This window comes from Rousettus aegyptiacus, unplaced genomic scaffold, assembly GCF_014176215.1.
Source record: "Rousettus aegyptiacus isolate mRouAeg1 unplaced genomic scaffold, mRouAeg1.p scaffold_m13_p_16, whole genome shotgun sequence".
Taxonomy (NCBI): Eukaryota; Metazoa; Chordata; class Mammalia; order Chiroptera; family Pteropodidae; genus Rousettus; species Rousettus aegyptiacus.
In genome coordinates this window covers 37,065,599-37,078,383 of record NW_023416291.1, presented here as the reverse complement: position 1 = coordinate 37,078,383, position 12,785 = coordinate 37,065,599, and the positions used below count along the sequence as shown (strand labels likewise).

Here is a 12,785-nt window from a genome sequence, read left to right as displayed (position 1 = left end):
AGGTTGAGGTTTCTAAGATGTGTCACTGTTATCAGCTTTCTGGACATATTCTGTTTCCTTACCTATAGCACCTAAGGTTCCATGAAGGCTTGTGGCTGTTGGTGCCTGATTCCTAGGTGATGCCCAGGAGATGGAGGGAATAAGGCTGAGCCTCAGGCTCCATGCAAAGTGCAGGAACCTGGTGTAAAGAGCCTGGGGGATTCTGTTGAATGCTGTGGGCTGCAAGACCAGCGACACCTGGTAGGGAAGCAGTGGCCAGGTGGACAAGGGTTGCCATTGGAGCTTGATTCCTATCATTTTTCTGTCTTTCTGTCCCAGGGCTTTCTGTACTACTGTTGTTGCCATTGGGAGCTGCAGCCCTGAACCCTGCCCAGGTGAGTCTGCTCAGCCAGCTCCATTAATGACAGAAGCTGGGGAGCACATTCCAAAGTCTGGGTTCCTTCACTAAAAAGAGGGAAATGGGGAGAGGAGTCTTATTCTGAAGCTAAGCCTCAGAAGCGGTCTTCTTCTGGGGATGAGAATCTGTTTATTCTTCCTCAAATTCCCAGTTTGCTGAGCCCTTCCTCTTCTGACAGAAGCCACCCTTCCCCTTCTCCATTCTCTGGTCCCAGTTGACAGATGGAATCCTCCATTCCTCGGGGCTTCTGACCAGTCTCTATCCCACAGAGTTCTGTGGTTGGAGGGGTCCTTGTTATTCCACCTTTTGATGCCTCTGCCTATCATTGTTATCTGGATCTACATCTCCATCTGGGGAGATTCCCAGTAATCCCATGATAGGCTAAAAAGTAAAGAGACTTGAATGTGGTGGAGGGGCATATTGCAGATTGTGGGGCTTCTAGAGTCCTCAGCCCTGGGAGCAGTACAAAAACACTTTTTCAAGGGAATACAGGTTAAAAGAAGAGTGATGGGAGCAGGGCAATGGTGGCATCAGGGCGAAGAGGTATAGAGTGAAGAGCTCGGGCTTTAGAACTAGAGGACACTGGTGGTCTCTTCCTCCTCCTCCTTCTCTCCTTCCTTCTCCCTCTCCCTCTCTCTCTCCCAATTCACACACACAGACACATAGAGGAAAGTTCAGGTAAGAACATGGTGAGAAAGCAGCCTTCTACAAACCAAGAAAGAGCTCTCATCGGAAACAAACGCTTCCAGCCTCCAAGTCTTGGACTTCCAGCCTCCAAAACTATGAGAAAATGAATTTCTGTTATTTAAGATGCCCAGCTTATATAATTTTGTTATGGCAGCCCTAGCAGACATGTACAAAACAAAGGGAATATAAAAAGTGTAGACAAAGAAAATCACCATAATTCCACCACACAGTCTATTAGAATTTTTTTGTTGTTGTTGGGTATATGTTTTTCTCATCTTTTAAAACATACCAGGAATATCTTCCTTTATCAATAAATATGAATCTAAAACTATTTTGAGTATTGTTGAAGAATAAGAACACCTTTAGACCTGCCAGGATTTAAGGATGTTGGTGTAGCATGAGGGAGAGCTTTGGGCTGATAAAATATTTAAGTATCTTGACTGCAGTGAGTGTTAACAGGAATCTACATGTGAAAATATGACATGGAGCTGAACACACATTGTACCAATGTCAGTTTCTTGGTTTAGATATTGGGCTATCGTTACATAAAAATGTAACCCTTGCAGGAAGCTGGGTGAAGGGTATACGGTTTCTCTTAGTACTCTTCTTGCAACTTCCTTTAAACCTATAATTGCTTCAAAATTAAAATTTAAAGATAAAGAAATTTGTTAATAGATACTATATAAGCCTGTTCACTCTGAACTAAGTTCCCATAGGGGCAAAAAAGATCAGTCAAGTGTTTCTTCATGTTTGTAAGGTCTTCCCATATAAAAGGGATATAAAAACGACTCCAAGGGAGGCTTTCAGTATGAATACTAATAATTCTATGCAAATACTTAAGAAGTAGAACTGCGAGTTTCAGAGAAGTTAATCAGTGGACAAAACAGGGACAAGGAAGTATCTAAATTAGCAGTTTCCTGTTACCCAATCGACAGTACAAATCATACTTGAAACAAGAAGTCTTTGTAACATAGACCACATAATAAGATGTCCTCTGTGGCTGGCATTGCTGGTGTCTGCACCGTGAGAAATGGATATCTAAGGTTGCTACCAGGTGGGTAGAATTATAATGATGGCAATAGACGACTGAAGTTATCTGGGAACTCTCTACCCAGTTTGAGAATTTGCTCTATTTCTGGTTTCCCCACTATCTCTGTAAAAGAAAACAGGGAAGAAATATTAAGAAGGGTATCAACTCAATTATATTCAGTTCTGAAAGGAAAAATTCTGAAACTAATTCCTAGGACAAACTTGGAGACTTAACAGATTTCTCATTTTACCACACGTATTCATCCAAATTCTCTAGGAAACAGAACTAATAGAACTAATATATATACAGCAGATCCTCAGATAATGTTGTGTTCAATGTTATTTTGTTGTAATGTTGATGAGATGCTGTAGGAACTTAATTCTTGTTTAGAGCAATTAGCCTATGGTAAAGTTGATTTCATGATATGTCATTTTGCCACAGTTCTAAGAACCTATCAAAGACATTAAGTGAGGACTTACTATACATGTTATTTTAAGGGATGGGCCCATGAGAATGTGAAAGTTGGAAAGTGCAGAATCTACAGGACAGGTTGCAGGCTGGAAGCCCAGGGAAGACCTGATGTTGCATCTCAAATTCGAAGGCAGTCTGGAAGCAGAAATCCTTTAAAGACAGCTTTTTTTCTCTTAAGGTCTTCAGCTGATTGGATGAGGCCCACTGGATTATGGAGAGTAATCTGTTTTACTCAAAATCTACTGATTTAAGCATTAATGTCACCTAGAAAACACCTTCACAGCAGCATCTAGACTAGTGTTTGATCAATATCTGGGTGCTGTGGCCTAGCCAAATTGATTCATAAAATTAACTATCACAGTACCTAATTTTTTTTTTCCAGAAGAGTACATAGCCTAAGTTTCCGAAAACTAATGTGCTAAAGAAAACATCATCCTTTAGTCTATAGGATCTGTGTGTCATGGAATGATTTGAAGGATACTAATGGTGATATATAGTAAAAACTTATATCAGCAAGGTGAACATAATTTTGATTAGCATTTTAAGTGAAAATAAGCACATTTCCTATCGTTTGACCTGTGAAACATGACTTTTTAAAAGACTGGACACGTTTTGGAGGGAAAAGGCTTAGTCTTTGATTTTCAGTAAAGTATAGGAGCCTTGAGGAAGCTGCTGGAAAGTTGAGGGCTGCAGGGCTAGAGCCACCTACTAAGGGGACAATGGCCATGCCAAAGAGGTTGAAATTGGAGCTCAATTTTCCTCTCTTTGTCATCCCTCTGTCTTTCTGCTCCAGGACATTTAGTGCTGCTGCTGTTGACACTGGGCCATGGAGGTGAGTCTGCCAAGCCAGCCTCATTAGTAATGGACAATGGGGAGTGCATGCTGCAGTGTGGGACCTCTCACCAACAAGAGGAAAAAGGAGGCTTGTTCTGCAAGTGAGGCCCAGAGATGGTCCTTTAGAAATGAGAAAAGCTATTTGTTTTTCCCTGAATGTCTAGAATTTTTTGAGCTCTTCCTCTTCTGATGGCCGACACCCCTCCCTTCCCTCCTGTCCTCTACTTTTGGACCACGAGCTGGCATTCTTTATTCTTCAGGCCTTCCTATCATGGCTTTGGACACCAAGGCCTGTGCTCGGTGGTGCCCTCAGGACTCCAAGTGTGTCAGTGCCAGTGCCTGTCGCTGTGATCCAGGTTTCACTTCATCTGAGGAGATCATCACCAACCGTCTGCAAATTTGTGAAGGTACAGAGGCTTGGGGGTGGTGGAGGGGCATATGGAAATTGTGTGTGTGGGGGGGGGGAGTGGTTGGGAGGCATCCAGAGTCATCATCCCTGAGAGCAGCACAGAAGCACTTTGCCAAGGATCAGTGAGAGGGAACAACTCAGGGGAATGTGAGGGAAGTGGGCAGTCAGGTAGTGGGTAGATTGTTGAACGCTTACACAGTGGAGCTGGGCCATGCGGATTTTAAGTCTAGCTCTGCCACTGACTGGCTCTCTGACATGCATGAAATTATTTCTCCTCTCTTTGTCTCAGTTTGCTTGTCTGTAAATTGGGGATAATTAGTTACCTACCCCACATGGATGGTATAAGTTTTAATAGTTACCTGTATGAAAAAAAATTAAAGATGAATACAAAGCAAATTGTCAACAAATTCTAGCTATTACCATTGTTACTACTATTAATAATAATAATATTAATGTTATTATTATTAATTCATCAGGAATTTTACCCACTCACAATTATGTTTTCCACTTCATTCTCACAGCAATCCCTTGAGGCAAGCAGAGCTTGGATTGTTTCTTCAGTGATCAAATTTGGGCTCTAAGAGATTGAGTGGCTTGTCCAAAGTCCCACAACTAATAAGATGGTGGAATCTAAGGTCTAAATCCAAGATGTTCATATTCTTCAATAATACAAGATCACAAAAAATATTATACTACTTAAAACTGATTAAGATAGTAAATTTTATGTACATTTTACCACAATTAAAAAATAGAAAAAGGAAATTATACAGTTTTGCACCAAGAAATAGTCCTCAACTCAAAATAGTCTTAGATGTATATTGTTGATAATAAAGAAAACATTACCAATATGTTCAAAAAGAAAAAAGTACTACTAAAATTTTCAGTAGTCTATGTAGTAGACTTATGGGTGATTTTATTTGTTTCCTTTATTTTACATTTTCTTTGTTTTGTAAGTATCATGTGTTATTTAACATTTGAGAAAAAGAGGCTCTTATCAGAGAAAATAAAAAGATGTCAGGACTACTGCCCAGTCCATCCATGACCCTTAGGGTATTCCTAAAGGGTCCTTTGTGCATTTGCATGTCTGTTTCACGGAGATTCATAGACTAGGTGGAAAATGTGGAGATCCTGCTGCTGCGATAACTGGATACCAATTCCTTGCTGGGAACACACTTGTCAGGTTGAGGAATCTCCCATCATTGTGTCCTCTGTCCTGTATACCTTATTTCCAACTCTCCCTGACTCCACTCCACCCCATCCTGTCAAACTTGGAGGCAGGTCACCAGCCATTGTCACCATCTAAGAACAGAGGAGGAAAGTCCCAATGCCCAGGTGAGGACTAACCATGAATGTCTTAGGATGTTCCTTCTACATCCTGTCCTGTCCTGGTGCTAACACTACAACCAGGGCCTGGGAACTTAGAAAGGAAATCCACAGGTGTGGAGAAGAAACTCATCTGGGAGAGACCAGTGTCCTACCCGTCATGACACTGAGTTCTTTCAGGTTCTAAAGTCTCTGGTCCCCTGATTGGTATATACATAACCTAACATTCTGTCCCTGCAATGTGATTAATTCTTGTGTTGCTGGTTCTTATTAAACTGTTGTCTTCAGCGAACTGTGTCCAGATCCTGCTCAGTAGGTCCTTAAGCTACCAAAAAAAGACATGGCTTATGGGAATTTTACTCTCATATTTAGACAATAGGGAGAAATAAGATGTCAGAAAACACTCCCAGTGACTCAGCTGTGAGCAACTTCATGCTGCTTCCTCATTTCACATATATGATGGACTCTGATAAAGGGGGACTTATCTAAGAGGTGGAGATAGCAATACTTTCCCAGAGACATCCTGGAGCATCTGGAAAAGACCGGACAGTGGGAGCTGTGAGATTGCCTGACGAGTGGTGTGGGGTGCACTTAGGCCACTGTGAGTAATGGGTGGGGGATAGAGATTGTTAATGGGTGGGGCCTTGGTGCCTGGCTTTATTCAATAACTCGGGAACAGCTGGTTCTGCTCAGCCCAGCCCCAGGAGTGCCACACAGGAGCAGGGTCAGGCTGGAGTCCACAGTCTCTGGTCTTTATTCAACAACTCAGGAACAGCTGGTTCTGCTCAGCCCAGCCCCAGGAGTGCCACACATGAGAGGGTCAGGCTGGAGTCCACAGTCTCTGGTCTGTGAGAATTCACACCAAAGGAAAGCGACAATTGTCCTTTGTGTTCCAGACATCGATGAGTGCGGACCACCCATGACAGTGTCCTGTGGAAGATTCGCAGACTGCCAGAACACAGAGGGGAGCTACCACTGCATGTGCAGCCAAGGATATGTGCTTAGTTCTGGGGGAAAAACGTTCAAGAATAAGAGTGAGAACTCGTGTCGTGGTAAGAAGGATCCCACATCTTCCACTTTCTTGTCCGTGAGATATGAGATCATTTGCCCTACTTTCCGCAAGCATGAAAAGGCTGTCCTGAACACCTACATGTCACCCATCCTCTCTGAACCCCAAGGCTCAGAACCCTCCATAGAGGGTCACTTCTAAATATTTGGAATTTCCCTCTTGCCCACCTGTCATCTTATATTCATAAAACAAAAGAGTGAGATGACATTCAAGATAGTTCAGGAGCTCACATTGTTTAGTATTCCAGAACAGCATCTGTCTTCTTCGCCACCATCAGTGACCACCAGAATAAGAGGACCATCCCCCACCAGGGCCCCTAAGGGCTTTAACACTCCAGGTACGCTCTTGAGAACTTCCAGGCAATGATGGATGCAGGGACCCTACTCAGAAACATGGGAATGGAGAGATTGGAGGGCAGGAACACCTTCCCTGGCTAGCCCTGTCCCTGACCAAGAACCCTGGCGCCTGAATTCTCTGTCATTTAAGTCACATATTTCTAGGTCTGTAAGCATATTTTCTGGAGATTTTTCTCTTTCTTTCTGAGCTTCCCTGTCATCTTGGTTGTTCATGGTATTTAGTGGACTATTTCTCTGCCTGTACAGTAATGGAAGTGTATCTTGGTTTTTTCCCAGAAAGAAGATTTATAATATAAAGGTTCTTTTTAGCCTGTTACAAAGAAGGCATTTTTCTTTTGGTTTTTAGTAGGTGGCATCTAAACCTCTTAAATCCCTGCTTTTCACAAAGTTTTCATAATGCCTTTTTTTTCTTATAAATATTCAATCATGCTCACCACCCTTAATCTCAGTTCCTGTCAGTATTAGAGAGAGTTTCAGTAGTGTTCGGATTCCCCTGGGGCTCCATGGTATTCGGTCTACAGGATATGGGGGTAGGAGCTCTCTAGATTGGGGAATAGGGGCTTCAGCTAGCCTGGCATTTTTCCACCACAGCTGGTAATGAACTGTTGTTTCTCTTTCATCCCCACTTCTCTGTTGTCCCCATGTCTCTGCTTTCTGCCCTGATCCCTGTGCACTGCCACTGCACGGAGTTCACCACGCTCTCAGGTAGGGCTGTTCACGGAACTCGCTGCACCTTCTCCCCTCCCTCTCCTCTTGTTGAGAGAAGCAGGTTCTTCGTTTCTCCCAGTCACTGGCCAACTCCTGGGGCTCTGATCTGTGGTAGCTCTTACGTGCAGATCCTACATTCAGATGTGCTGGTGTGCAGGTTGGGTGTTTTTGTTGAGTTTTAGATGTTCAGCTTATTATTGTTTCAAGGGCAGAAATCTAGGAACATTTCTCACTCCTAATGTTTCTGACGTCAGCAAAATTAGATGGTTTTTACATGAAGAAATTCTCTTCATTGACTCAAAATAGTCATAGATGGATGCTTATTAGTAATTTTTAAATAATAATTTTGAAATGAGAAAAAATATCTAAAATTTCCAATTACTTTGTGTAGTGGACTTACAGTTGATTTTCTTCGTTTTCTTTTTTAACATTTTCTTTCTTTTCTAAGTATTCATGTGTTATTTAATATTGAGCAAAAAATAAATTTTACTGAAGGAACAGAAAAAGGTTGTCGGAACAACTTCCCAACCACTCATGACCCTGGGATATTCCTAAAGCATCTTTTGTGCATTCCTATGTGTATGTCATGGGGTTTTGTAGACTGGGTGGATATGAATGGAGATCCTGCTACAATACTGGATCCCAACTTCTTGCTAGGAGCACGCTCATTCCTCAGGTTGAGGAATTTCCCATCGTCACGTCCTCCCTGTCACATACCTAATTTCCAAATGTTCCTCACTTAGCTCCACCTCATCCCCTCAACCTGGAAGACATGTCTCCAGCCATTGCCACCAACTGAGAGCAAAAGCATCCCTCATGCTTCCTCTCTGTCCTGGGGCACCCATGGCCTGCGCATGGGGGCTTAGAAGGGAAATCACAAGTTCTGAGGGAAAACTCTGATCTGGGGGAAACTGGCTGAGGGTTCTATCAGGTTCTAAAGTCTGTGCTCCCCTGATTGATACATGCAGGATCAAATATCCTACCCCTTCATTAAGATTCATTCTTTCAAATGTGGTTCTTATTAAACCATTGCTTTTAGCCAACAGTGTCCAGCTACTATTCTGTTGGTGCCTGAGCTACTCAAAAGGGACTGGATAACTGGCATCTCTATCTAATGTTTAGAGAACAGAGAGAGATATAAGATGCCAGAAGACACCCTGAGTGACTCAGCTATGAGCAGATTTTCTGCTGCTTCTCATTTGACAATCACTGCTACCTCTGATGAGGTAAGAGGGAACTACCCAGGGAGTGGAGACAGGAAGACTCCCTCAGAGACATCCTGGGGCATCTGAAAAAAAGGCCTGATATTGGAAGCAGGGGAAGTACCTGATGAGGAGTGTGGTGCGACCTTGGGCCACTGTGAGTAATGTGAGACGAAGGGGAGCTGTCAATGGCCAGGGGCCTGACCACCTATCTTTATCCTCAGGTGTGAATGATGGTGTCACCTCGGACAGCCCCTAGCCATGACTGCCTCCATTACCTCAGCACAGAGCATGGCCTTCAATGCCACTGTCACCCCGAGTGGAGTCCACCTGAAGACCCAATGACACAAACGACACCATATGGAAATGTTCAGAGCCTGAGTCAGAACCGACCCCCTCAAAGTCTGTAGGGGAGATGCAGATCTCTTTCCGTCCCAGTAATGACACAGCAGAGCGTCTGAATCTAGGCATCCTTAGGACCAGCCAAGATCAGAGATAAGCAGGGCAGTCAGCAGGCTCTGAAACAGTTGACTCTACCCAGAGCGGCCCCAGGAGTGCCACACAGGAGCGAGTTGTGTCCAGTCCCCATGACAGGGTCAGGCCGGAGTCCACGGTCTATGCTCTGTGAGAACTCACACCAAAGGAAAGTGACAATTGTCCTTTGTGTTCCAGACATCAATGAGTGCGGACCACCCACCGCAGTGTCCTGTGGAAGATTCGCAGACTGCCAGAATACAGAGGGGAGCTACTATTGCATGTGTAGCCCAGGATATGTGCCTGTTTCTAGGAAAAAAAAGTTTATGAATGAGAATGAGAACACATGTGAAGGTAAAAACCATCCCACATCTTCCTTCTTCTTGTTCGTGAGATATGAGATCATTTACCCCACTTTCTGCAGGCATGAAAAGGCTGTCCGGAGCACCTACACGTCACCCACCCACTCTGAACCCCGAGGCTCAGAACCCTCCATAGAGGGTCACTTCTAAATATTTGGAATTCCCTCCTTACAACCTGCATCTTATATTCATAAAACAAAAGAGTGAGATGACATTCAAGATAGTTCAGGAGCTCACATTGTTTAGTATTCCAGAACAGCATCTGTCTTCTTTGCCACCATCAGTGACCACCAGAATAAGAGGACCATCCCCCACCAGGGCCCCTAAGGGCTTTAACACTCCAGGTACACTCTCAGAACTCCCAGGCAATTATGGATGCAGCCCTGTCCCTACCAAGAACCGTGGTGCCCTGACCCCACTTCTCAGCCACTCGGCCTCTAGCAACGTTCCCACACAAGTGACCTCCCTGATCGTCCTCAATAATTTCAGTTCACCACAAGTCAGATGATCAGAACCTGGGAGAATATTCTGTCAGATCTAAGTAGAATGACATGGAACATAGAACCCCCCTGCCACACCCTCCCTCCTGCCCCGCCAAACTTGAAGAATCTGGTCAACAGAAGAGACTCTCATCTAGAATACATGGCAACAGAAAGCAAAATCGGGGATCACTGCCTCACTCGGAAGGGTACACAGCTCTATGTCCCTGGTGAGAGAAATCAAGGGGCCAGATGACAGAAACGGGCTGCCACTCCTCAACCATCAGACCCTGCTCCCCTCTCCACCAGCTAGCCCTCACCTTTGCTGGCCTTCCTCAGATGTGGGTTCTCACCACTTCCTGCCAGTCCAGGAGATATCTCATTGGGCATCAGAAAAAGACACCCAGAGATGCCTGGCTGAATGTCAGAGTTCTAGGAACTCTGTCACCTAGTGCCACTCTCTGGTTGGCCCAGCCTGTCTAGCACTTTCTTCATCCTCCCTGCCCTTGCCGTATATCTTTGTCTTCATGGGGAGGATTAGGGGTAGGGGGGGTTGTTTCATAGGCAGTTTTTAGTCCATCTCTATCAAGATGGACTTATATAACCACGGAGCAGAGAGCAGTTCCCTGACAGGGTCAGAGGAATTCTAAGGAGAACTCAGCCAGTGAGCAGCTTCCCTGGGGAATTTAGGACAAAGGCCATAACTAGGAGCCAGTTAGGTCCTGGCCGTGAAATGCATTCTTTCCCCTGCACTCAATTCCCGAGAAGGCCCACTCTGGCCTCTGTCCCAGTGCTCAGCCTGGAGCACAGGCAACTCTGTGATGTTCTCCCACCCGGACTCGGAGCTTCCCAGGAAAGCTAAGGGTGCTGGGGGTGGCCCACAGGTAGGATTCAAACTGATTTCATTCACATCTGGACAAGAGAGCATCTAGGCTACCACATTCACCCATAAGACACCTCCATGTGTGTAAGAAAAGGTACCGACTAACAAGAAGGGAAAGAGTGGGGCTTTCCAGATGCTTTTATTCCCATTCCAGCGGTCGTGAAGTACCAAATGACAATCTGGGAAGCAACCTATTCTGACGGGGCCTCCGACCCTTTCTCCAACACACGCATGCACGCACGCACGCACGCACACACACCTAATGAATCACTGTTTTATCTGCACCAGGGATCTCATTCCCCACCTGGACCTCACCCCCTGGAATCGACAGCAAGGTGAGTGGCTCCAGGAGGGACCAAGAGGTAGAGGATAGCTCCACGCCTCCTGCAGCACCCACCCATTTTCCCCAAGTTCCCCCATTCACCTGTGGGTCTCTCTAACTACCTCATCTCCCCTCTCCCCAGAGGTTCTCCCACTTCTTAAGAAAAATCAATGATCTGAGCAGAGACTACAATTCAGCCTCGAACCCGAATGCTCTACAGGTACAGTCTGGACCCAGGGGAGGCAGATAGAGGCATCCCATAGAGGCCTGGGGAAGCCTTGGTCTGGGAGCAGAGACCCCAGCACAACGGAGCTCTGCTCTGAGACCCTGGCCTCTCCTGCAGTGGGCGGGAAGAGTGGACACGCAGGTATTTGTACTCACTGTGAGATCCATGTGCACCTACTAACACTTTTTCTCTTGCTGTTCCTGCGCATTGGGTTTGCATCATCCTTGGCATTCATGCACAAGGCTGATCTCTTAGTGGCTGGATTCCAGGGACAAAGAACCAGGGAATTCCATTTGGTACCGGTTTATCCCCGAATAAACAGTCTCTAGGTTCTGTTTCCTGTGGCTGAGTGGGCAGGGTCTTCATATAGCCTTTCTGGCATATGCCTACTTGCTCTGTGCCCTCATGTTCCCAGGACATCATACAGGTGGTGGATGACCTGCTTGAGAACCCTGAAGACCTGGAGACCCAGCCCAGTTCAGAGCAGAACTGTGTGGCCGGTAACCTGCTCCTTATCATGGAGCATGTCCTGAGAGAGCTGAGCACTGCTCTGCCCAATTGGGTCATTGACCTCCAGTACAGCCGGAGGCACAGGTTAAGCGCCCCCATCTGTCCCCAGGCTCCGCTCTGGCCTTTTCCCACCCCTTTCCTCCCCCATTCCTCCTGGACCTGGTTTACTGTGCTTGTATCGCAGTGCTACTCTCACAAACAAATTAAAATAAAAGCTTGAAAAAAATGAATAAATTGTGCTAAGTGAAATAAGTCAGACAGAGAAACAAATACTGTATGATATCACTTATATGTGGAACCTAAAAAACAGACTCATAGATACAAAGAACAGATGGGTGATTGCCAGAGGCAGGTCGGGGAGTGGATAAAATGGATGAAGGGAGTCAAAAGGTACAAACCTCCAGTCATAAAGTAAATAGGTCATGGGGATATAATGTACAGCATGGCCACTATAGTTAATAAATTGTGTTGCATATTTTAAAGTATCTATGGAAATAAATATTAAAAGTTCTTATCACAAATTTTAAAAATTTGATAACTATGTATGATGACAAATGTTAACTTGGCTTATTGTGGTGATCCTTTTGCAAGATAAACAAATATTGAAACATTATGTTGTACGCCTGAAACTAATATAATGTTATATACCAAGTATACCTCAATGAAAATAATGAGTAAACCCGTAAATAATATATATTCATTGTAAAATAAATTGTGCAGATGAGATAATTATAATGAAGAATTTAAAATAGATACAAATGGCTTCAAAGGAAACAATTAAATTCGGAAGTATATAAATTTAATATTATTTGATACATAAGTATGATTTCTTTCATTGAAGTAAAATTCATGTAACATAAAATTTACCATTTTAACCAAAGTGTACAATACGGTGGCATTTAGTACATTCCCAGACTGTGCAGCCATCACGTCTATTTCTAACATATTTCATCACCCCAAAAGTAAACAGTGTACCCCCTAAGTAGTTACTTCTCATTCTTCCTTCTCCCAGTCCCTGGCAACCACAAACCTGTTTTCTGTCT

General features: G+C 44.4%; 2 protein-coding genes across 5 annotated transcripts in view; both read left to right on the top strand.

Moving 5' to 3' along the window:
• The first annotated feature begins 2,013 nt into the window (after positions 1-2,013).
• On the top strand, positions 2,014-11,402 carry LOC118612498 (adhesion G protein-coupled receptor E2-like). 4 transcript variants are annotated; one of them, XM_036234337.1, is made up of 7 exons: positions 2,014-2,138; positions 3,379-3,417; positions 3,680-3,826; positions 6,048-6,203; positions 8,407-8,510; positions 9,159-9,314; positions 11,149-11,402. In XM_036234337.1, exons 1-6 carry the CDS (start codon positions 2,072-2,074, stop codon positions 9,288-9,290), a joined length of 645 nt encoding a protein of 214 aa, XP_036090230.1. In that variant the 5' UTR covers positions 2,014-2,071; the 3' UTR covers positions 9,291-9,314; positions 11,149-11,402. The 4 variants fall into 4 exon arrangements, with proteins under 4 accessions (XP_036090230.1, XP_036090229.1, XP_036090228.1 ...); XM_036234336.1 differs by lacking the exon at positions 11,149-11,402 and adding an exon at positions 10,973-11,019 and having other exon boundaries at positions 2,015-2,138; XM_036234335.1 differs by lacking the exon at positions 11,149-11,402 and adding an exon at positions 9,577-9,685 and having other exon boundaries at positions 2,017-2,138.
• Positions 9,531-12,785, top strand: part of LOC107510500 (adhesion G protein-coupled receptor E2-like) — a 23,410-nt gene continuing 20,155 nt past the window's right edge. Inside the window, exons 1-3 of the mRNA XM_036233356.1 lie at positions 9,531-9,821; positions 11,149-11,226; positions 11,648-11,794. Coding sequence (XP_036089249.1) covers positions 9,531-9,821; positions 11,149-11,226; positions 11,648-11,794 — 516 coding nt within the window. The remainder of the gene's footprint in view (positions 9,822-11,148; positions 11,227-11,647; positions 11,795-12,785) is intronic.